Source organism: Mobula birostris, chromosome 24 (genome assembly GCF_030028105.1).
Source record: "Mobula birostris isolate sMobBir1 chromosome 24, sMobBir1.hap1, whole genome shotgun sequence".
In the NCBI taxonomy this organism is placed as follows: domain Eukaryota; kingdom Metazoa; phylum Chordata; class Chondrichthyes; order Myliobatiformes; family Myliobatidae; genus Mobula; species Mobula birostris.
The window spans coordinates 6733756-6758988 of record NC_092393.1 but is presented as its reverse complement, the minus strand read 5'-3'; the positions used below and the strand labels follow the sequence as shown (position 1 = coordinate 6758988).

Genomic DNA, 25233 nt, shown 5'->3' with positions numbered 1-25233 from the left:
CTTGAGGATTACTTGTGTCCACTCCACTTTGTTAGGTTCTGACATGGTTCATGAGGCCAGCATGGTTACTCCAGGCTCACCCACTGGAGAGATGGATGGGTAGTTAATGAGGTGGTGCGCCCCTCCCACCACTCATTCAGGATCTTGGTGTGTTCCTGGTGCCTGACGTCCTGAATGCTGCTGCTCCACATCGACCAGTCATGGACCCGGGTCTCCCAATGGTCAGAGGGGATGCTGTGTTTTTCCACAAGACATAGAGGACATCTTTGAATCTTCTCCTCTGCACGCCTGTTGGCCTCTTCCCTGGAAACAGCATGGAACGGTCACTGTTCTGAGGGTCTGATGTGTGGCTTGTCAGTGATATGACCTGCCTTGAGGTGCTGGCCTGGGAAAGGGCACTGACCTTTCGTTCATTCCAGTGGATTTGGAGGCCTTTGCAGGAACATGTCCCTGGTATCTCGTTGTGCCTCAATCTAGGTTTTGTCATTAGTGCAGGATTCAGAAACACAGGAGTCCAGGGCTCTGAATGTCGATCTATTGGCCTCCAGGGCTTCACGCCACTGCTCAAAAAAACTTCCGTTCCTGCACCTTCAGTTAAAGGCAATTGCCTTCATCAAGCTTTAACACTTCCCATGTCCTTGTCAGGAAATGTAGCGGAGGCTTAACCTCAAAGCTGAGCTGCTAAGATGACTTAGTGGTGAGCAATAACTTTAATAATCAACTGCAAAATAACAAGCCACAAGGGTCACAAAATGAGAAAGAGCAGGTACTTAACACAAGGCAACAGGGTAGCTGAAGGCTCGGGAGGCTGGCTGGTTCGAAGAGAGAACAAAGAATGTTGATGAGAGCTGGGTTTAAGTAGGCTGCAGGTGACTCCTGTCAGCTGAGCGGAGACTGGGAAGTGCCTGCCTGTGCCGGCCTGACAGTTTCAGGTTTTCCTTGGGGACTGATCCTGCCTCTTTTACCATTTGCACTCATGATATTTCCATGCAACACTGACCTACCTTATCTATCGCCTGCTAGTACATACATCTACTGTAATTTGGTGCTTTGAGAGGCTGATGATGAAACATATCAGCTCTTGCCTGAGAAGCGACTTGGATCTGCTCCAACTTTCCCACCGGCACAGCAGATGCCAGCTCATTCGCTCTTCGCTCAACTCTGGAACATCTGAACAGCAAAGATGCATACATCAGGATGCTCTTTATCGACTACAGCTCAGCATTCAATACCATCATCCTCTCAAAATTAATCAGTAAGCTCCAGGATCTTGGCCTGAATACCTCCTTGTGCAAATGGATCCTCGATTTCCTCACTTGCAGATCCCAGCGAGTTTGGATTGGCAGCATCTCCTCCATGATCTCTATCAGCACAGGTGCACCTCGATCAACTGTGTGCTTTGCCCCTGCTCTACTCGCTTTTTACTTATGATTGTGAGGCTAACTACAGCTCTAAAGCCATATTTAAGTTTGCTGACGACACCATTGTCGTTGGCTGAATCGGGGGGTTGGGGGAGGGGGGAGGACTGAGATTGAAAAATCTGGCTCAATGGTACCACAACAACAATCTCTCACTCAATGTTAGCAAGACCAAGGAGCTGATTGTTGACTTCAGAAGAAAGAAAACCAGAAGTCCATGAGCCAGACTTCCTCAGGTGACTTCCTCTGGACCCTTCCAGAGGTACAGAGGGTCAGCATCTCAAGATTGGTCAGTGCTAGCATTTCATTTTGTAAGTGCCGTGACGAAGAAAGCACATTAGCATCTTGCTTAGACTCAACATGCCATCTAAAACTTTGACAAAAGTGTGGTGGAGAGTTTTGTTACTGGTTGCATCACAGCCTGATATGGAAATACCAATAGCCTTGAATGGAAAATCCTACAAAATTCAGTGAATACAGCCTAGACCATCAGTAGTAAAGTCCTCCCCACATTGAGCACATCTATACGGAGCACTGTTGCAGAAAAGCAGCATCCATCATCAAGGAGCCCCACCACCCAGGACATGCTCTCTTCTTACTGCTACAATCAGGAAGAAGGTACAGGAACCTCAGGACCCACAACACCATGTTCAGGAATAGTTATTATCCCTCAACCATCAAGCTCTTGAACCAAAGGGGATAATTTCACTCGCCCCATCATGAACTGTTTTCACAGTCTGTGGACTGACTTTTGAGGACTCTTCATCTCATAGAAACAGAAAACCGACAGCACAATACAGGCCCTTCAGCCCACAATGCTGTGCTGAACATGTCCTTGCTTTTGAAATTACCTAGGGTTACCCGTAGACCTCTATTTTTCTCATGTTCTCGATATTTATTGCTTACTTATTTAGTATTTTTTCTCCTTTGAATTTGCACAGTCTGTTGTCTTTTGCATAGTGGTTGCTTGATGTTTTATTGATGCTATTGTGTTTATTGGATTTACTGTGAATGCTGCAAGAAAATGAATCTTAGGGTTGTATATGGTGATATATGAGTATTTTGATAATAAATTTACTTGAACTTTGACCTACCCATCCTAAAGGATGGATCCGTTGATATTCCCAGCCTCATGGTCATATTTTTTAATGGAGGGGTGGATGAAGCCCAAGCTGATGTAATTTTGGCTCTGTTCACTGCTTGGGTTTAGTTGGGCCTTGGTCAGCCTTGAGGTTTATGGAGATCCGGAACTCTCATGGTGGGGCTGTGTACAGGTCCTGCTTCACACAGATTGAGCAATGTTGATAAATCGTTGCTATCAGTGGTTTCAGTGGGTGGTGTTTTCTGATGCCCCCTGTTTCTTACAATAGTATTTGTCAGCAGTTCACCATGCAAAGGAATCCAATCTTCACTGGTCATAACCTGAAGGAGAGTCTCTGTCTGTCCCGCACATCTATACCAGGGTCGCAGGACAACTGCATATTCTAAGCAGGGTTACTGTTCGGATTCTTAACTTCCATGCATGCTAAAAAGAGATTAAATACCAGTAATGCAGCTCCTCCTAGAACTGAATGAGGGGTGAGGGCCCCCATCAGTCAGAGTTGACACGGATATTGCATCCTAGTTGTCTAGATACCCAAGCCTGGGCAGTACGATATGGAGAGCAAGCTGTTGGTCACGTAGCAAGCACCCCCTCTTCAGAGGCTATTTGAGGCGCACGCCACTGGGAGCATTTAATAGGTAGTGGGAGCTTATCCCCATTGCCACCCCCTGTGGCTCTGACATCAATTGCTATGAAGTGCTTTGAGCGATTGGTTATGGCACACACCAACCACAGCCTACCGGTCAACCTCGACGCTTTGCAATTCGCCTACCGGAGCAACAGGTCAATGGCAGATGCCATCTCTCTGGCCCTACGTTCCTCCTTAGAACACCTGGAGAATAAAGACGCAAACGTAAGGCTCCTTTTCATTGACTACAGCTCGGCCTTTAATACCATCATTCCAAATAAACTGATTCCTAAGCTCCGGAACCTGGGCCTTAGCACTCAGATCTGCAGCTGGATCTTCAACTTCCTCACAGATAGGACCCAAGCTGTAAAAATAGGGGACAAGCTCTCCTCTACAATCACTCTGAGCACCAGTGCCCCACAAGGCTGTGTACTCAGCCCCCTGCTGTACTCACTGTACACCCATGATTGTGTAGCCAAGTTTCCATCAAACTCAATATATAAGTTTGCTGATAACACAACAATTGTAGGCCGTATCTCGGGTAATGATGAGTTTGAGTACAGAGAGGAAATTAAGAACCTGGTGGCATGGTGCAAAGACAATAACCTATCCCTCAATGTCAGCAAGACGAAGGAATTGGTTGTTGACTTCAGAAGGAGTAGCGAACCGCACGACCCAATTTACATCAGTGGTGTGCAAGTGGAACAGGTCAAAAGCTTTAAGTTCCTCGGGGCCAATAGCACAAATGACCTGACTTGGTCCAACCAAGCAGAGTCCACTGCCAAGAAGGCCCATCAGCGCCTTTACTTCCTGAGAAAACTGAAGAAATTTGGCCTGTCCCCTAAAACCCTCACTAATTTTTATAGATGCACGTAGAAAGCATTCTTCTAGGGTGCATCACAACCTGGTACGGATGTTGTCCTGTCCAAGACCAGAAGAAGCTGCAGAAGATCATGAACACAGTGCAGCACATCACACAAACCAATCTTCGCAGTGCTGCCAGGATAATCAAGGACATGACCCACCCAGCCAACACACTTTTTGTCCCTCTTCCCTCCGGGAGAAGGCTCAGGAGCTTGAAGACTCATATGGCCAGATTTGGGAACAGCTTCTTTCCAACTGTGATAAGACTGCTGAACGGATCCTGACCCGGATCTGGGCTGTACCCTCCAAATATCCGCACCTGCCTCTCAGTTTTTTTGCATTACCTTACGTTCCATTTTTCTATTTTCTATTTATCATTTATAATTTAAATTTTTAATATTTACTATCGATTTGTAATCCAGGGAGCGGGAAGCGCAGAATCAAATATCGCTGGGATGATTGTGCGTGCTAGCATCAATTGTTTGGCAACAATGAAGTATAAAGTATAAAGTTATTACAACTTCATAGAGAACTATGTTCAAATAATCCCAACATGTTGTACCATAAACATCGTTTTCTGCCCTAACTTTCTCCACTGATATTTTAACACATCACAATCATCACAGACTGCATAATTGAAGAGAACTGGAAACGTAGGCTGCCAATGTCATGACAGAATCTATAGCTGCCACCGTTGACTGCGATAGTGATCCCATGACTGTCATCTCTGGCCATGCAGGGTCAAACCACTCCAATAGATCCCATAATGTAAAACCAAATTCAGGAAAGCAACCCAGTTGCAGGAATGAACCCAAAACTGGAGAAGGGAATAGATTTGAGATGAGAGCATGCTACAAAAGTACATTTAGCATCCAATGGTTTAAATGTAAAATTGATCACTATTGGAAGGATTTAATAAAAAGCTGCTACAACTTGTGAAAACCTGTGCCTTTCCCACTCCTCGGCATGTTTTTTCATTTCTTTATTGAGTTGCCTTTATGTTTATTTCAAGATGTACCTAATTAAGTTGTCAGAAGTTCATAGACAGCACTCACCTGGACCTTGGAAGCTGAGGTCTGTGCTGTTAACATTGTATTTTGTGTATGTGCACTGATGTGTCTCTGTTCCTCTACCGTGCATCACAAATTGAGCATGTCTGCATCTAACTGCAACTGAATATCTCCTCAGATCTTGCAGGACACTTACTCAGATGGCTGCAGTCGCATTTCAAAGGAAGAACGGCAAAAAATGCGAAATCTACTTGGTAGGTTGTGGGCTGGGAATCTCCCTTATTCCAGAAAGACATCGACTGGTTCTGAGAGAAAATAGAACCAGGATTGTGAACAGGTGCCATTCTCAGGCAAGAAAGGTTTTGTGATCTGGAAGGAATTTTGAATTTTGTTAAGTGTGTGTGTGTGTGTGTGTGTGTGTGTGTGTGTGTGTGTGTGTGTGTGTGTGTGTGTGTGTGTGTGTGTACACAAGAGAAACGCAGCATCAGATACAGAACATTCACAAGGAATACATAAGTGTAAATTATTCTCACATTATACACTAAAGGACACACTTAGAACACAAAAATAGTTCTTTTTAGTGTAAACTGTTGAAAGTGGTATTGTGTTGCTAAACTGTAGTGTATTCCTGTGCACAGCTGAACATCACATTGGAACTAATATCAAGATGCTGCAAGACAGCGGTCTGAAGAAACGAATTGTTGTGGCTGCACGAGACAACTGGGCTGTTTACTTCTCTCGGCTGTTTTCTGTCAGTGTAAGTACAGCACCAACATCACCTCTTGTGAGAAACTGCTGATGGAATATGTATATATATTCTGGCTGGTTATCAGTGGTAAGCAAGGTGCCAAAGGGGTTGGTGCTGTTCAGGATTTGGAAGAGGGGACTGATCATAGCATGTCTAAGTTTGTTGATGACACTAAATTGAGTAGAAAAGCAAATTATGCAGAGGATGTGGAGATTCTACAGAGAGCTTGTAAACAGATTAAGGGAGTGTGCAAGGGTATGGCATACTGAGCACAACGTTGGTAAATAAAGGTCATCCACTTTGGAAGGAAAAAAAAATCAAAGATCAGATTATTATCTAATAGGTGAAAGACTGCAGCCTGCATTGTGTAGATCAACTTGGGATTATTCTTATATGAATTGCAAAACATCGGCTTGGGGGTACAACAGGTTATCAAGAAGGCAAATCTAATTTTGCCCTTCATTGTTAGAGGGATTGAATTGAAGAGCAGGGAGGTTTATGCTGTAATTTACTGGTGAGGCCATATCTGAAGTACTGCATGCAGTTCTGGTCTCCTTTCTTGGCTTTGGAGGCGGTGCAGAGGAGGTACATGAGTTGACTGCAGAGATGAGGGAGTTAGCCTATGAGGAGAGATTGAGTCACCTTGGACTATACTCACTGGAATTCAGAAGAGTTGGAGGGCATTTTATCAAGACACTTAAAATTATAAAAGGAGTATATAAGATTGAAGCAGGAGAGTTGTTTCCTCTGGTAAGTGAGACTAGAGCTAGGGGACATAGCCTCAATATTTGGGGAAGTAGATTTAGAGCAGAGATGAGAAGAAGCTTCTTTTACTAAGAACATAGAGAATCTGTGGAATTCTCAGCCTAGGTAAGCAATGGATGCTACTGCATTAAATATACTTAAGACACAGTCAGATAGGTTTTTGCATAGCAGGGACATTCAAGGTTCTGGGGAAAAGGCAGGCAGGTGCAGCTGAATCCATGCCAGATCAGCCAGGATCTTATTGCATAGTGGAGCAGGCTTGACGGGCTGGATGGCCGACTCCTGCTTCTATTTCTTAGCTTTCTAGTATACTTCAATCATTTGCACACTGTATTAAACATTACTTCCTCTTGTCACACACTTGGTTTTGTTACACCAAGCAAATGTCACCAGGATGATCATAAACTGAGAAAGGTCTGAGGCAGGGGGTTGTTGATTCCATGTTGAGGACTTTGTTCTGAATTGGGGTCACATCTTTTACTTCAGGGTGATGTTGGCAGCAACGTAGAGATTCTCAGTGTTTCTCATCGAGGAATCAAGCTGCTGAAATCTGTGAAAGCAGTTGGAATGAATCTTGAACATTACAAAGTTCTTCAGAGTTACAGGTAAAAGCACGAGAAAGAATTTTCCACTGTTTGCTTGTCATTATGCCCATGTGTCTCAGTGGGTTAATGAGAAAACATAACAAGTTATTCAAGAAAGGAGAAAAAGAGAATTTGGGGAACTATAGGCCAGCTAGCTGGCAGTTGGAAGAAGTCTGAAATCCACTATACGAAGGCAAATAACAGGAAAAAGTTACATCACCGAGCACAGTAAACAAGATTTTATCAAAGGAAAATCATGTTTGACAAATTTCTTTGTGTTTTTAAAAAATCCATTCGCAGGATGCTGAAAAGGGGAGTCATATTTTGGATTATCAAAAGCTATTGGTTACAGCACTCATGATCTTGGGGATTTAAACATTGGAGGGTGGGTCAAAGAAATGAAAACACAAAGTGGGAATAATTTGGTCATTTTTAGGTCAGTGACAGTACCCAATACACAGATTAATTACTTGCTGTTGATAATGATGACTTAGAAAGAGGGGGCCAGAGAAAATCCAACGAAGGGTGCTCTGTTGTTGGCGTTAAGTTAGCTGGGAAAGAGTGCAGTGAGGAAGTTGCAACAAGGGTATATCGTATATAGTCAGGCCAGGAATCTGACAGCTGGAATGTGAGGTTCTGCATTCTTAGAGGAAGAGTATAAAAACAGGGCTTTGATATGAAGAGCAGGGTTAAATATTGCACTTCACTCCAATTTGAATATAAGGAATCAACAGAATGCACCAAATCATAGAATTGTTACAGAAAAGGAGATGATTTGGCTCATCCAGAATGTGCTTTCTACTAGTGGACAATTTCCTTTATGCTCTCTGTCCCACAGCACAGCACATGGTTCTCTCTGCAGTGCCTGTCCACCTCCTAACCTTGAGGTTTTTGTCCAGTTTAATAACTGTTCTACCCCGGGTCCTTAAACCATTCCTAATGGGAACTCTTTTCCCCTACATCCTCAACCTAAACTAATTACAAACTGTCACCACTTCAGCAAATTTTCTCTTGACCTTCCTCGTTGAAGATGAGCCCCAGATTCCTTGTCTGTCCCTGCAGCTGATATCCCTGAACACAGTCACTCAATGAACCCTGAAATCATTGAACCCATCTTCTCCAGTCTTCCCTGAACACAGCTTCTCCAGCCTCTCCCTACAGCTGAAATCCCTGAACCAACTTCCTCAGTCTCTCCCTGTACCCAGCTTCCCCAGTCTCCCCCGAATCCAGCTTCCCCAGTCTCTCCCTGAACACTGCAATCCCTGTACCCAGCTTCCCCAGTCTCCCCCGAATCCAGCTTCCCCAGTCTCTCCCTGAACACTGCAATCCCTGTACCCAGCTTCCCCAGTCTCCCCCAAATCCAGATTCCCCAGTCTCTCCCTGTACCCAGCTTCCCCAGTCTCCCCCTGAATCCATATTCCCCAGTCTCTCCCTGTACCCAGCTTCCCCAGTCTCCCCCGAATCCAGATTCCCCAGTCTCTCCCTGTATCCAGCTTCCCCAGTCTCCCCCGAATCCAGATTCCCCAGTCTATCCCTGTACCCAGCTTCCCCAGTCTCCCCCTGAATCCAGATTCCCCAGTCTCTCCCTGTACCCAGCTTCCCCAGTCTCCCCCTGAATCCAGATTCCCCAGTCTCTCCCTGTACCCAGCTTCCCCAGTCTCCCCCAAATCCAGCTTCCCCAGTCTCTCCCTGAACACTGCAATCCCTGTACCCAGCTTCCCCAGTCTCCCCCGAATCCAGATTCCCCAGTCTATCCCTGTACCCAGCTTCCCCAGTCTCCCCCTGAATCCAGATTCCCCAGTCTCTCCCTGTACCCAGCTTCCCCAGTCTCCCCCTGAATCCAGATTCCCCAGTCTCTCCCTGTACCCAGCTTTCCCAGTCTCCCCCGAATCCATATTTCCCAGTCTCTCCCTGTACCCAGCTTCCCCAGTCTCCCCCGAATCCAGCTTCCCCAGTCTCCCCCGAATCCAGCTTCCCCAGTCTCCCCTGAATCCAGATTCCCCAGTCTCTCCCTGTACCCAGCTTCCCCAGTCTCCCCTGAATCCAGATTCCCCAGTCTCTCCCTGTACCCAGATTCCCCAGTCTCCCCCGAATCCAGATTCCCCAGTCTCTGCCTGAACCTTGAAGTCCCTCAACCCAGTTTATCCTGTCTCCCCCTACAGCTGAAATCCCTGAACCAACTTCCTCAGTCTCTCCCTGAACCCAGCTTCCACAGTCTATCCCTGAATCCAGATTCCCCAATCTCTCCCTGAACCCAGATTCCCCAGTCTCTCCCTGTACCCAGCTTCCCCAGTCTCCCCCTGAATCCAGATTCCCCAGTCTCTCCCTGTACCCAGCTTCCCCAGTCTCCCCCAAATCCAGCTTCCCCAGTCTCTCCCTGAACACTGCAATCCCTGTACCCAGCTTCCCCAGTCTCCCCCGAATCCAGATTCCCCAGTCTATCCCTGTACCCAGCTTCCCCAGTCTCCCCCTGAATCCAGATTCCCCAGTCTCTCCCTGTACCCAGCTTCCCCAGTCTCCCCCTGAATCCAGATTCCCCAGTCTCTCCCTGTACCCAGCTTTCCCAGTCTCCCCCGAATCCATATTTCCCAGTCTCTCCCTGTACCCAGCTTCCCCAGTCTCCCCCGAATCCAGCTTCCCCAGTCTCCCCCGAATCCAGCTTCCCCAGTCTCCCCTGAATCCAGATTCCCCAGTCTCTCCCTGTACCCAGCTTCCCCAGTCTCCCCTGAATCCAGATTCCCCAGTCTCTCCCTGTACCCAGATTCCCCAGTCTCCCCCGAATCCAGATTCCCCAGTCTCTGCCTGAACCTTGAAGTCCCTCAACCCAGTTTATCCTGTCTCCCCCTACAGCTGAAATCCCTGAACCAACTTCCTCAGTCTCTCCCTGAACCCAGCTTCCACAGTCTATCCCTGAATCCAGATTCCCCAATCTCTCCCTGAACCCAGATTCCCCAGTCTCTCCCTGTACCCAGCTTCCCCATTCTCCCCCTGAATCCATATTCCCCAGTCTCTCCCTGTACCCAGCTTCCCCAGTCTCCCCCGAATCCATATTCCCCAGTCTCTCCCTGTACCCAGCTTCCCCAGTCTCCCCCGAATCCAGCTTCCCCAGTCTCTCCCTGAACACTGCAATCCCTGTACCCAGCTTCCCCAGTCTCCCCCGAATCCAGATTCCCCAGTCTCTCCCTGTACCCAGCTTCCCCAGTCTCCCCCTGAATACAGATTCCCCAGTCTCTCCCTGTACCCAGCTTCCCCAGTCTCCCCCTGAATCCATATTCCCCAGTCTCTCCCTGTACCCAGCTTCCCCAGTCTCCCCCGAATCCAGCTTCCCCAGTCTCTCCCTGTACCCAGCTTCCTCAGTCTCCCCCTGAATCCAGATTCCCCAGTCTCTCCCTGTACCCAGATTCCCCAGTCTCCCCCGAATCCAGCTTCCCCAGTCTCCCCCGAATCCAGCTTCCCCAGTCTCCCCTGAATCCAGATTCCCCAGTCTCTCCCTGTACCCAGCTTCCCCAGTCTCCCCTGAATCCAGATTCCCCAGTCTCTCCCTGTACCCAGATTCCCCAGTCTCCCCCGAATCCAGATTCCCCAGTCTCTGCCTGAACCTTGAAGTCCCTCAACCCAGTTTATCCTGTCTCCCCCTACAGCTGAAATCCCTGAACCAACTTCCTCAGTCTCTCCCTGAACCCAGCTTCCACAATCTATCCCTGAATCCAGATTCCCCAGTCTCTCCCTGAACCCAGATTCCCCAGTCTCTCCCTGAACCCAGATTCCCCAGTCTCTCCCTGTACCCAGCTTCCCCAGTCTCCCCCGAATCCATATTCCCCAGTCTCTCCCTGTACCCAGCTTCCCCAGTCTCCCCCGAATCCAGCTTCCCCAGTCTCTCCCTGTACCCAGCTTCCCCAGTCTCCCCCTGAATCCATATTCCCCAGTCTCTCCCTGTACCCAGCTTCCCCAGTCTCCCCCGAATCCAGATTCCCCAGTCTCTCCCTGTACCCAGCTTCCCCAGTCTCCCCCGAATCCAGATTCCCCAGTCTATCCCTGTACCCAGCTTCCCCAGTCTCCCCCTGAATCCAGATTCCCCAGTCTCTCCCTGTACCCAGCTTCCCCAGTCTCCCCCTGAATCCAGATTCCTCAGTCTCTCCCTGTACCCAGCTTCCCCAGTCTCCCCCAAATCCAGCTTCCCCAGTCTCTCCCTGAACACTGCAATCCCTGTACCCAGCTTCCCCAGTCTCGCCCGAATCCAGATTCCCCAGTCTCTCCCTGTACCCAGCTTCCCCAGTCTCCCCCTGAATCCATATTCCCCAGTCTCTCCCTGTACCCAGCTTCCCCAGTCTCCCCCGAATCCAGATTCCCCAGTCTATCCCTGTACCCAGCTTCCCCAGTCTCCCCCTGAATCCAGATTCCCCAGTCTCTCCCTGTACCCAGCTTCCCCAGTCTCCCCCTGAATCCAGATTCCCCAGTCTCTCCCTGTACCCAGCTTTCCCAGTCTCCCCCGAATCCATATTTCCCAGTCTCTCCCTGTACCCAGCTTCCCCAGTCTCCCCTGAATCCAGATTCCCCAGTCTCTCCCTGTACCCAGATTCCCCAGTCTCCCCCGAATCCAGATTCCCCAGTCTCTGCCTGAACCTTGAAGTCCCTCAACCCAGTTTATCCTGTCTCCCCCTACAGCTGAAATCCCTGAACCAACTTCCTCAGTCTCTCCCTGAACCCAGCTTCCACAGTCTATCCCTGAATCCAGATTCCCCAGTCTCTCCCTGAACCCAGATTCCCCAGTCTCTCCCTGTACCCAGCTTCCCCAGTCTCCCCCTGAATCCATATTCCCCAGTCTCTCCCTGTACCCAGCTTCCCCAGTCTCCCCCGAATCCATATTCCCCAGTCTCTCCCTGTACCCAGCTTCCCCAGTCTCCCCGAATCCAGCTTCCCCAGTCTCTCCCTGAACACTGCAATCCCTGTACCCAGCTTCCCCAGTCTCCCCTGAATCCAGATTCCCCAGTCTCTCCCTGTACCCAGATTCCCCAGTCTCCCCCGAATCCAGCTTCCCCAGTCTCCCCCGAATCCAGCTTCCCCAGTCTCCCCTGAATCCAGATTCCCCAGTCTCTCCCTGTACCCAGCTTCCCCAGTCTCCCCTGAATCCAGATTCCCCAGTCTCTCCCTGTACCCAGATTCCCCAGTCTCCCCCGAATCCAGATTCCCCAGTCTCTGCCTGAACCTTGAAGTCCCTCAACCCAGTTTATCCTGTCTCCCCCTACAGCTGAAATCCCTGAACCAACCTCCTCAGTCTCTCCCTGAACCCAGCTTCCACAGTCTATCCCTGAATCCAGATTCCCCAGTCTCTCCCTGTACCCAGCTTCCCCAGTCTCCCCCTGAATCCATATTCCCCAGTCTCTCCCTGTACCCAGCTTCCCCAGTCTCCCCCGAATCCAGCTTCCCCAGTCTCTCCCTGTACCCAGCTTCCCCAGTCTCCCCCTGAATCCAGATTCCCCAGTCTCTCCCTGTACCCAGCTTCCCCAGTCTCCCCCGAATCCAGCTTCCCCAGTCTCCCCCGAATCCAGCTTCCCCAGTCTCCCCTGAATCCAGATTCCCCAGTCTCTCCCTGTACCCAGCTTCCCCAGTCTCCCTGCAGTCTCTCCCTGTACCCAGATTCCCCAGTCTCCTCCGAATCCAGATTCCCCAGTCTCTGCCTAAACCTTGAAGTCCCTCAACCCAGTTTATCCTGTCTCCCCCCACAGCTGAAATCCCTGAACCAACTTCCTCAGTCTCTCCCTGAACCCAACTTCCACAGTCTATCCCTGAACCCTGAAATCCCTGTACCCAGCTTCCCCAGCCCTCCCTGAGCTCAGATTCCCCATTCTCTCCCTGAACCCTGAAATTCCTGTACCCAGCTTCCCCAGTCTCTCCCTACAGATGAAACTCCTGAATCCAGTTTTCCAGTCTCTGCCTGAACCCGGCAATCCCTGAACCCAGCTTCCTCAGTCTCCCCCTGAACCCAGCTTCCTCGGTCTCCCCCTGGACCCAGATTCCCCATTCTCCCCCTGAACCCAGCTTCCTCAGCCTCCCCCTGAACCCAGCTTCCTCAGTCTCCCCCTGAACCCAGCTTCCCCAGTCTCCCCCTGAACCCAGATTCCTCAGTCCCCTGAACCCAGCTTCCTCAGTCTCCCCTGAACGCAACTTCCTCAGTCTCCCCCTGAACCCAGCTTCCTCAGTCTCCCCCTGAACCCAGCTTCCTCAGTCCCCTGAACCCAGCTTCCTCAGCCTCCCCCTGAACCCAGCTTCCTCAGTCCCCTGAACCCAGCTTCCTCGATCTCCCCCTGGACCCAGATTCCCCAGTCTCCCCCGGACCCAGATTCCCCAGTCTCCCCCTGAATCCAGCTTCCCCAGTCTCCCCTGAACCCAGCTTCCTCAATCTCCCCTGAACCCAGCTTCCCCAATCTCCCCCTGAACCCAGATTCCCCAGTCTCCCCTGAATCCAGCTTCCTCAATCTCCCCTGAACCCAGCTTCCCCAGTCTCCCCCTGAACCCAGCTTTCTCGGCCTCCCCCTGAACCCAGCTTCCCCAGTCTCTCCCTGAACCCAGCTTCCCCAGTCTCCCCCCGAACCCAGCTTCCCCAGTCTCCCCTGAACCCAGCTTCCCCAGTCTCCCCCTGAACCCAGCTTCCCCAATCTCCCCTGAACCCAGCTTCCCCAGTCTCCCCTGAACCCAGCTTCCACGGTCTCTCCCTGAACCCAGCTTCCCCCATCTCTCCGTACAGATGAAATCCCTGAACCCAGAGTGAGAGCCATGGGTATGAGCTTTTTCAGCTGGGGTTCTGTTCTGGTTTTTCCCAGGACAGGTCATTCTCCCCAACAGCAGGAATCATAGTTGTGTTTTCCCTCCAGATATCTTGTGGGCAATTTTCTTTTCCCCAAGTGCCTTCTGCTAATATCAAGGTTCTGTAAAAATAAGCAGGAAATCTTCGTCCTGGCACTTAGCCTGCAAGGGCCCAAGTGTACATCTGCCCGCTGACCTCCTCCCTCACCTCCATTCAGGTCGAAACAGTCCTTCCAGGTGAGGCAGCACTTCACCTGCGAATGTACTGGGGTTGTCTCTTGTTTCCGTTGTTCCCAATGCGTCCTCAATGAGATCCGTCGTAAATTGGTGAACCGCTTCGTCAAGCACCTCTGCTCCATGCGCCACAAGCAGATCTTTCCAGGGACCAAACATTTTAATTCTAATTCCTGTTCCTTTTCCAGCATGTCAGTCCATGGCCTCCTCTTGTGTAAGGTGGAGGAGCAACACCTTATATTCCATCTGGGTGCCCTCCACCCTGATGGCATCAATATCGATTTCTCCTTCCAGTAAAAATATACCTCTCTTCTTCTATTTCCCATTCTGTCCTTTTACCTCTTCTCCCCTGCCTATCACCTCCCCTGGGATCTCTTACTCCTATGGTCCACTCCCTTTTCTTATCAGATTCTTTCTTCTCCAGCCCCTGACCATTCCCACCTACCTGGCTTCACCTATCACCTTCCAGCCAGACCCCTTCCCCTCCCTCCCTCACCATTGGTTTATCCCAGTGTCTTCCCCTCTCCTTCTCAGTCCTGAAGAAGGGTCTCGGCCTGAAGCATCGACTGTACTCTTTTCCATCGATGTTGCCTGACCTGCTGAGTTCCTCCAGCACTTTGTATGCGGTGCTTTGGATTTCCAACTTTCTCATGTTTAAAATCAGAAAATTGTCCAAACGCTTAACATTTTAAATAAATGCAAACAATGCTAGAAATTTGGAGAAACAATGACAATTTAGAAATTTGGTTAATGAATGTGGCAAATACCAGGGTGTCTTTCCTGCTGCAGATGCCCTACCCAAAAGGTTAACCTGGAGGTTTTCAGAGGATCTGCAGCACCGAGGAATCTTCAGATTTGCTGTGATCCTCTCCCAAGCAGGGCACTCCTCCCTCCGCAGTAACAGAGACCCGTCTCTCCCTTTTCATTGCAGCTATGTGGAAATCCAGGGCGTGGAGGTACAGGGAGAGGCTGTGCTTGAACTCACTCTGAAAAATGAGAAGATGACCCTTTACTCGGAGAAAGCCAAGCAAGCAAAGGTCCTCATCACTGTGTTCCTGGATGAGCTGCGGAAGGTACAGAAAATTCCAACTGTGCTGGGAAACCAGGGGAGCCGGCCACAGCAATACAGCAGAAGCTGGCACGTCAACCCAGCAACATGGCATGATGTTGGAAAATATCTTCCCTCCTCACTGTGTAGAACTGATCATTATTGGTTCATTAGGTTCATTAGGACTGATGGTTCCACTACCCACTCTAGACTTTGTATTTTCACAGTAATCTTCTTACCAAAATCTGTGTGTAATTACTGACCAAGGTACTGTGCAAAGCTGCAACAGTCGTGCAATTACTGACTGCGGTTCTGTGCAAAGCTGCAACAGTCGTGCAATTACTGACTGCGGTTCTGTGCAAAGCTGCAACAGTCGTGCAATTACTGACTGCGGTTCTGTGCAAAGCTGCAACAGTCGTGCAATTACTGACTGCGGTTCTGTGCAAAGCTGGAACAGTCGTGCAATTATTGACTGCGGTTCTGTGCAAAGCTGCAACAGTCGTGCAATTACTGACCGAGGTTCTGTGCAAAGCTGGAACAGTTGCAGCTACAAGTTCTGCCCAGTGTAAATTATTAGTACAAGCACTACACTAGTACCAGTCTTACCCAGATCTGGTGCAGCATCAGTCTGATCTGGCCTCAGATGCTGCCGACCGCTTTGTGCGCCCATGGGAGGCAGTGTTGATGTGCTGATTAGTGGTGTCATTCAATAAGCACTGTTAATACATGTGATCAGTGCAATAGCAGGATATTGCTGCACTGTATCTCCTTTAGTGCTGGAGTCAAAACAAAAGTAGGACTGTGATGTTCCATTTATGTATTACAGGACTCCAAGTACGTCATGGCTGTTAAAAGCTGCATTACAGACGATAAAAGTCTGCTAAACATGCGTAAGGGGGATATCATCAAACTACTGCCCATGGATGGACTCGAGCCAGGTCAGTTACCAAGTGATCATCCAGCAGAAAGCTCACGGGCAGACATCCCATCAGAGCTGTCTGCGTAGCTTTGTTTAAATTTTGCTGATAGGTTTGAAAATTGGTTCTGTGAACTTGCTGTTGGGATTCTGATGAAAAACACAACAAATGGTGTACAGTACTATCTCAGCATGCTGCGTGAGAAACAGAACTTCCTCTCATCCCTCGGTAGGGAAATCTCATTGCAGGTAGAAGCAGGTCTTAGTAGTAACAAGCCCGACTGAAATTTCAATAGAGCCCAAGTATCATATTCCAGCATAGTCAATAGCCGACCGGACATTTCCCTCAGTCAACTGTGACCACCAGGGCAGGCTAACAACCCTGATTCGGTGAGGAATGTCGAAGGGAATGCCAGGAGCACCACCTAATCTATTCAAAGGTGTATATTGACTGGTTTCGGCAGCACGTGACAGACAGAGCAACACACACAAAATGCTGGAGGAACTCAGCAGGCCAGGCAGCACCTATGGAAAACAGTACAGTCGACATTTTGGGCTAAAACCCTTCGGCAGGACGGGAGAAAAGAAGCTAAGGAGTAGATTTAAAAGAGAGAGGAGAGAGAAACACCAGGTGATCGGTGAAACTTAGGGGGTGGGGAGGGATGAAGCAGAGAGCTGGGAAGTTGATTGGTGAAAGGGACAGAAGGCCATGGAAGAAAGAACAGGGGTGGGGGGGAGAGCACCAGAGGGAGCCGATGGGTGTACAATGAGAGAGAGACAAGGGGATGGGAAATGGTGAAGGGGGGAAGCATTACTGGAAGTTTGAGAAATCGATGTTCATGCCATCAGGTTGGTGTCTACCCAAATGGAATATAAGGTGTTGTTCCTCCAACCTAAGTGTGGCCTTATCACAACAGTGGAGGAAGCCATGGATAGACATATCCAAATTGGGATGGGAAGTGGAATTAAAATGGGTGGCCACTGGGAAATCCCGCTTGTTCTAGCGAATGGAGCGTAGATGCTTGGCAAAGCCGTCTCTCAATCTATGTCGTGTTTCACCGATAGACAAGAGGCCGTAACGGGAGCACCAAACACAGTATATAATCCCAACAGACTCTCAGGTGAAGTGTCACCTCACCTGGAAGGACTATTTGGGGTCCTGAATGGTAGTGAGGGAGGAGGTTTAGGGGCAGGTGTAACACTTGTTCCACTTGCAAGGATAAGTGCAGGAGGGAGATCAGGTGGATGGACAAGTGGACAAGGGAGTACTCTTTTCCATAGATGCTGCCTGGCCTGCTGAGTTCCTCCAGCATTTTGTGTGTTTTGCCCAGATTTCCATCATCTGCAGATTTTCTGTTGTATGTGATAGACAGAGCTGTGATTCCACAACCAATGGATCTGATCAGAACTCTACAATCCTATCACAGCAGGTGATGGACATTTGCAGGACCAGTCTAGAATGATGACAGTTACTGCCCACAACTGGCACTCCAGGGGAGGAGGTCACAGCAAGTACTTGCACTTCCTCAACGATCAGGGGCAGAAACAAAGCTGAAACTCTTGACCATCCCTGCTTCTTCCTGTTGATCCTCCACTGTACAGAAAGTCTACGGCCAATCCAGTTCACTCTGCATGATATAGGAGCTGGCAGACAGCACCGGATACAGCGGAGGCTATGGAGCAAGATAATATCCCAGCTGTAGTACTGGAGACTTAAGCTGTAGAAGTAGCCATGTTTGTAGCCTAGCTGTTCCAGGTCAGAGGAAACACTGGTTACTTAAAACAATGTAAAAAACTACCGAGGTATATGACTTGTTGACAAAATGCAGCCCAAATTGAATTTGGCTTATGACTGCTCAAACAATCTGCTCCCAATTCACAAATGCTCAGCTCCAGAACTAATACACAGCTCATTCCAACTCTGAAAATCTGAATCCTAATAGTGAAGTGAAAATGTCATGAAAATAGCTATGTAATTAACATTTCATTGAAAAGTCCATATAAAACTGTCAGTAGGAACCCAGGGTAACCACTTCCTTGGGGTTAGGTTATCTCTCACAGGAAAAAAGATGGAGATCAAGCAGGGGCTTCTCAGGGAAGTAGGTTGGGCCCAGCCATCTGCTTCATTAGTGACCTTCCATCCATCATAATGTCAATAGTTCACCACCGTAAGGCGTAAGAGCACAACTAATCCATTCAGCCCATTGAGTCTGCTCTGTCATTCAATGTGTTTTCTCCCTTTGTGGGCCTTCTCTCCGCAACCTTTGACACCATTACTAATCAAGAACCAATCAACCTCTGCTTTAATATACCCAATGGCAGCCATTTTTGGCAATGAATTCCACAGAGTCACCACCCTCTAGTCAAAGAAAAATTTTCTCATCTCTGTTCTAAAGGGATAGCCTTTTATTCTGAGGCTGTGCCTTCTGGTCCTAGACCCTGCCACTTGTGGAGATCTTTCACCATGTACATATCAAGCCAAGTACATAATGGAGTGCGCTTGACATCACTGAGTCTCCCTCTATTAACAACCTCATACATCCCGTCTACACGACTGGTACCTCATCCACCATCCTGCAAACCCATGGTTACTGCCACTATGGACAAGGGCAGCACTATCTCAGTAAGTCCTTCTTTATCACTGTGTGTAAATCCTGAAACCTCCCACCTAACAACACTGTGGGTGCACTTTCACGAGAAGGACCTCAACATTTCTTGAAAGTGGATCACCACCAACTTTTCAAGGATGGTCCGGATGGGCGATAAATATTGGTCTTGCCAGGGACTTTACTGTTTTTTCCAACCTGTGCTTTGATTACCCCAAGAATATTTGATGAAGCGGAGTCCCAACTAAACATCCAATACATTGCTGGCTCTCTGATTGAGTTTGATGGAATATTGATAAAGGAAACAGTCTGAGCTGTGTGTTCCCTGAGAGTATTTGATGAGATAATACATGGGAACCTTTCTCCTAACAGCACTTCATCTTACCTGGCTATTGATGTTACTAGTATACCTTGGTATTAACATCCTTTGCAGGTATAAATGTTCAAACAAAACACCTAAAACTTTAAGCATCGCAGATGGAGGTTGGGTGTGTCCATGCTGGAATACATTGTAATTGAATTTAAAACATAGCAGTGTCCTTAGAGATATAAACCACATCCCAAAACATAGTGGTAAAGCACAGTTGGTGGGACAGCATATGTATCATTGACCTATCTCTCTCTCTCTTTCCATAGGCTGGCTGTTTGGGTCTGTTGGTGGGCGATCGGGCCTCTTTCCTGAAGACCAAGTCCAGCCGACAGCAGCTCCCGATTACTACAATGTTAATGGGGAGAGGAATGAGGAGAGATCAAGGAGTATGCCCATCTCCAGAAGATCCTCCATTAAAACGGTAAAGGGACATCCAGGGTAATTGAACAAGCCCCAGCCAGGTTCATTGCATGACCCACACTGTGTTATTATTTCAGCTCCCATAGTGCCACAACGGGGAGCAAACATCGAGTGTAAGGAGTTTGTACGTTCTCCCAGTGGTTTTCTCTGGCTATTCTGGTCCAAGGATGCTTGGGTTAGTAGGTTAACATTTTACATGGGTGAACTGGGCAGTTCAGGCTCATTGGCTCATTGATATCTCTAAATAAATGGAATAACTGGCCATGTGATTGTCTTCTGTAAAATGCCTTTCAATGAGAATCAAAGTGAAATTCACTAAGTCTAATGTTGCGCAAAGGAAGATGATTTTAGCTATTTGAGGTCCATCATCCCAGCCTCAGGTCATCACTTCCTCAGGAAAGCATCCTCGTGCTAACCATCTTCAGCTGTTTCTTCAATGGCCTTTCCTCTGCCACTGGGTCAGGAGTGTGGGTGTTTACCAATGATTGCACAAAGGTCAGTTCCATTCACCATTCGGGTGGCAAATGGCAAGTAGCGTCCTCACCACATGAGTGTCAGATAATGACCATTGCGATAACAGATGTCCTTTGATATTCAGTGATCTTACCATATCTCGAAAGCCACCACTGATCAATGTCTAATAATAAATATTTACAGAACTTTTGACTTGATTTCCATAGTGGGCAAACCATCATGATCTGGGAATATATCATCTTTCCTTCGGTGTTGCTGTCTAAATTTTAGAGCTGCCTGCCCACGGTATTAGACTATAGTGGGTTACTAATTCCTCTTCAAATGAATTAGTGATGGACAACAAATATTGGTCTTGTTAGTGATTTTGCATAAAAGAATATAAAGGAAAAAACATAGTCTAGGAGGTAAACAGTGTGTTTGTAAACCATATCTTTGTCTCTGGTTTTGTTCACAGTCATTTGGTTATTGTGTCTTGTGCTGCACTAACGGAATACTCTCTACTTAGAGTCCACCACTCAGTGAAGTCTCAGAAAGCAACGAAGGAGGAACAACCATCTCCTCTAATTCTGCATCTGTCATCAAGTCTGCATCAAGCATTTACTCCTTGCCTGAGCACGGACAGTATGTAATGGCCGAGTTTGCAATGGAGTACTTCAGAGAGCCTGTGACTACGTGAGTAATGGGTATCTCAAGGTCTACACACATCTAAATGTCACTCATTAGAACAAACAATTACAGAGGCTGCCACACAATAATGAAATCCACGCCACGTATGCTCCCAGACATACAAGCTACGAGGAAGTCAGCAGTACAGGAAAACACACAGTGTTACAACGGTTACAAGAATAATTGTATGTGAAGATTGTTCATCCCTTTCCAGTGTTTCATTTAGCATTGCTTTGCAAATCAGAGTACTGCTCTGATTCAAGGAAAGTCAAATTCAGTTATTTGTGTCCAGAAAAAATGTTAAAGGAACCTCTGTCACATTATGCATTGTAGACTCTGCATTTGTATTGTCGACGTGACAGAGTGGACAAAACCAGTGGAGAGAAACAACAGTGTGTGTACCTACAACCTGAACCACTTAGAGTGGTTATATGTAGAGTTATAAAGCACAGAAACAGGCCATTTGCCTTTGCTGGACTAGTCTGCTTAGTGCCATCTATCTGCACTGGGAGGTAGACCTCCATGCCTCTTTCATTCACATACCTATCCAATCTTCTCTTAAATGTTACAATTGAACTGACATTCACAACTATCACACTCGCACCACCCTCTGAATGAAGCTCCCCCTCAGATTACCCTTAGATTTGCATCTTTCACCCTGAACCTATGACCTCTGGTTTTAGTCTCACCCAACCTGAGGGGAAAAGGCTGCGTGCATTCACTCCATCTGATAATTTTGTACACCTTATAAGATCTCCCTTCATTGTCCTGCACTGCAGGGAATAAAGTCCAAATCTATTCAACCTCTCCTTGTAACTCAGGTCCTCGAAGCTCACATCACACAAAAAAATAACATTTGCTGTGTATTTGGAAGTGTTTGTGCTCATTTCTGCTAGAAACCCACCCAGCAGGAAACTGCGCCAGGAATTTCCATCTGGGATTGACTCGAATGCCAGTGTAATATGTTGCAATTGTCATCAGTGTGCACAGTATTAGCTACTTACTGGCAGGAAAAGCATCAATAGTTGGGACGTTATAGAGCACATCACTCCGAAAGGAGTGAATCTTGCGTGATTATGTCCACAGTGACATGTTTTATGTCTTATAAACACAACCCTGGTCTTTACATGAATCAGCTTCACTGAGCACAGCTCAAAGAGACACTGATTCAATCCTGTATGTTCTCACTATGACTATGTAGGTTTCTTCCAGGTTCTCTGGTTTCCTCCTACACCCCAAAGACATGCAGGTTGGTAGGTTAGTTGGCCACTGGAACTTATCCCTAGTCTAGGTGAGGGGTAGAGTCTGAGGAAGCTAGTGGGAGATGGGGGAAGATAAAATGGTACCAGTGCAACTGGGTGCAGACGCAGTGGCCCAATTTTTCCATGCTGTGTGACTCAATAAGTGCTTCTGAACCTGGGTTCAGTCCCAGTGGGGTTATCTAACTCATTCTCCCCTGCTCCTCTCCAGACACCTCATTTGAACTTTATACTTTGTACTTTACTTCATACTTTATACTTTACCCGATGGTCACTTGCACTGTGCTCGATGATTGTTCATGCAGCAACCAGTCAGGGCAGGGGCATACTGATTTAATTGAGTCCTTGGGAATCACCATCACTGCCCTGGGATGGAACAGTGTCATCATTGGCATGGAAGTAGGCCCATCAATCTAACAGGCCCATGGTGTCCAACCTACACACTGATAGGCCCAGATCCAATGGGGATACTTAACTCTGAACCACTAAATTAATATCCCCTTGCTTCTCTTCATTTGCCCATCTCAGGCCTATATGTCTCTAAACCTTTCCTGTCCACGTCCTTGTCCAAGTCCTTTAAGTGATGTCATTGTACTTGCCTCATCCTCTTCCTCTAGCAGCTGGTTCCATTACGCACGGCCATCTGTGTGAAAAGTTACCCCTCACGTTCCTTTAAAATCTTTACCTCTGACCTTGAACCTCTGCCCTCCAGGTATGATTTCCTTTCCGTAGAAAAAGACTGATTCCTTGTCTGTGCCCTGCATGATTTTCTACACTCATGCCTCAGTCTCCTAAGCTCCAAGTAATAAAGGCCAATCATGCCTAACCTCTCCTTGTAACTCAAATCCTGGAGTTCAGGCATTATCTTCATAAATTGTCCTTGCAGTCTGTGAATGTAGTGGCTGATGTGAGCTCAGCAGTGGATGTGCAAGTTTTCTTCAAGCTCTAACTAAAGGGAGTAAACCACAAATACACTTTGTTTTTGAAAGAATGGAACAGGAGTTTTGTGGTTCATTGACTCCTGATGTGCCAAGTGTAGTGTGCTTTATTGGAGGAACCCTGCTTCTAGGCAGTGGTAGGGTTTGATTTTGCTGCGTGTAACAGACTGTGGGCACTGAATAGCCTACACCACCCAGCAACCAACCCTATTTAATAGCCTACAATACTGTCCGCATGTAGGGCTTGAGATCTGTCTGGAAAATAGCCACAGGGAATATGACTGAGGGACCACAACTCAATGCAACACGCACACCCTCCTAATCCCTTATCTTTCACCCCATCACTGCAAAGAATCAATATCAGAGCACAATCACAAACATTTTGTATCCGAAAACTCCAAGAGCCTGCAGTTCCATCAGGAACCATGGAGGCTTGCTGTACATTTTCAAGGGAGAGGGGTTCATTCAGGGTTTCAGTTGGTCTATTTGCTACCATAACAAGTAGCTCAGACATAAAAGTTAATCTCTCCATGTTAAACTCTCATTAATATTCTGAGGAAAATGCGGCCACTGATACTGGTGGGGAAAGGGTGTTGCAGTAACAACCAAACTTCTAGGGTTATTTTTTGGTATTGGTTGTTGCACAAAGATCCCACCCGACAAAGGCCCTCTCAACTTTTGTCTATCTGTACAGATTCCCACTACAAAACTACACCTAAGTACTAAGTACTGCATGAGGTCAGAATCAGTTGCCGGTACCTTGCCTCTATTCACATTGGGATCTCAGACCCCTGCACCACTTGAACTTGCTGCTAACTTTGCCAGTTTGGTTCCGTAAATGTGCGGTAACTGGAACTGTGTGTCAGTAACTTTGTCTTTTTCTGCCACTGATTATAGACCTGAATTGAAGAATATGAGTGCAGAAGAAAAGAAACCTAATTATTTGGTCAGACACACAAAGGTAAGTGAACACAAATAGTGAGGGAATGAAAGTGCTTGTATTTGTGTCTGTATGTTTTATTATTTAGGGATACAGGCCTCTCTGGTCCAATTGCCGCACCACCCAGCAACCCTATTTAACCCCAGCCTAATCACAGGACAGTTTACAATCACCTACTAACGAGTATGTCTTTGGACTGTGGGAGGAAACCAGAGCACCAAGAGGAAACCCTCACACATGGGAAGAACATACAGACTTGCTTACAGATGACACCAGAATTGAACCTCAAACTCCAACACTCCCAGCTGTAAAAGTATCGTGCTAACTGCTACAGTACTGTGGCTCGACAAATAGGAATTAATATCTGTCTGCTTATGAATTGGAAAGGCAAGCTAAGCACTGAAAAAATACAAGTTTGGTAGAGGTTTTAAAGCGATGCAAGGTTGACGAAGGCATTGGACACAAAGCCATACAGGCAGCCCAGTGGCACTGATTCAGCTTCTGCTGCTTCACACCTCCAGTGACCCAGGTTTAATCCTGACCTCTCCCCTGCTGCTGTCTGTGTAGAGTTTGCATGATCACATCAATATACACTGACATACATGTGAGTTTCCTCTCACATCCCAAAGATGTTTGTGTAGGGACATTAATTGGTCACTGCAAATTTCCATTAGCATGTAGCTGGGCAGTAAAATCTGGGGGAGAAGTTGGGGCAACATAAAACGGGAGTAGTGTAATTAGGTATGTGGGTGTTGGTGTGGCCTCTGTTGTTTCTGTGTTGTACGATGCCATGGAAGTACCAGGAAGGAAATCAACAGAGTGCTGGCTGCAGATGCTGATATCTTTGCACGTTGCTTTAAAAAGACATGACACATACAGTACATTGGTTTGGTTTGGTGGTTGTCTCTCGGGGTGCACGGAAGACTGAACATTGTGCAGTCATCTGTGGATACACATGGCTTCGGAGGCTGAGGGCCGAAGCACACATGCGGTTGCAGGTTGGACACGGAATGGCGGTTGTTAGAACAGGTGCACACACAGCTTTGTGGCGTCGGTCCTGTGCTGCTGCAAGGCGCTGATCTCGGTCATCCTCAAAGTCAGATGCAGTTTTTCTGGTCAGGGCGCGCCACGCAGCCCTGTCAGCTGCGGACTCCTCAAGTTGTCGAGGCTGGAGGTCTGCCCATTTGATGTACGACTTCAGATTGTCTTTGAATCTTTTTTTGGGGCGGCCCTGATTGTGACTGCCATGATCAAGCTCACCGTAGAGCAGCTGCCTGGGGATTCTTGTTTCACCCATGTGGATTACATGGCCAGTCCAGCGTAGCCTGGCCTGGAGCATCCTTGCCTCAGTGCTTGTGCTGTTGGCTCTGTCAAGGACTTCCTGGTTGGTGATTCGGTCCTGCCATTGAATCCTCACGATCGACCGCAGAGAGCGCATG

At 47.8% G+C, this 25233-nt stretch overlaps 1 protein-coding gene across 2 annotated transcripts in view; it reads left to right on the top strand.

Annotated features, from left to right (window-relative positions):
* myo15b (myosin XVB) overlaps positions 1-25233 on the top strand; it is a 210376-nt gene that overhangs the window by 121420 nt on the left and 63723 nt on the right. For both annotated transcript variants that reach the window (XM_072242387.1, XM_072242388.1), the window contains 8 exons: positions 5201-5276; positions 5661-5779; positions 7022-7140; positions 15089-15230; positions 16032-16143; positions 19364-19518; positions 20497-20663; positions 23752-23815. In XM_072242387.1, the coding sequence (XP_072098488.1) occupies positions 5201-5276; positions 5661-5779; positions 7022-7140; positions 15089-15230; positions 16032-16143; positions 19364-19518; positions 20497-20663; positions 23752-23815 (954 nt within the window). The remainder of the gene's footprint in view (positions 1-5200; positions 5277-5660; positions 5780-7021; positions 7141-15088; positions 15231-16031; positions 16144-19363; positions 19519-20496; positions 20664-23751; positions 23816-25233) is intronic.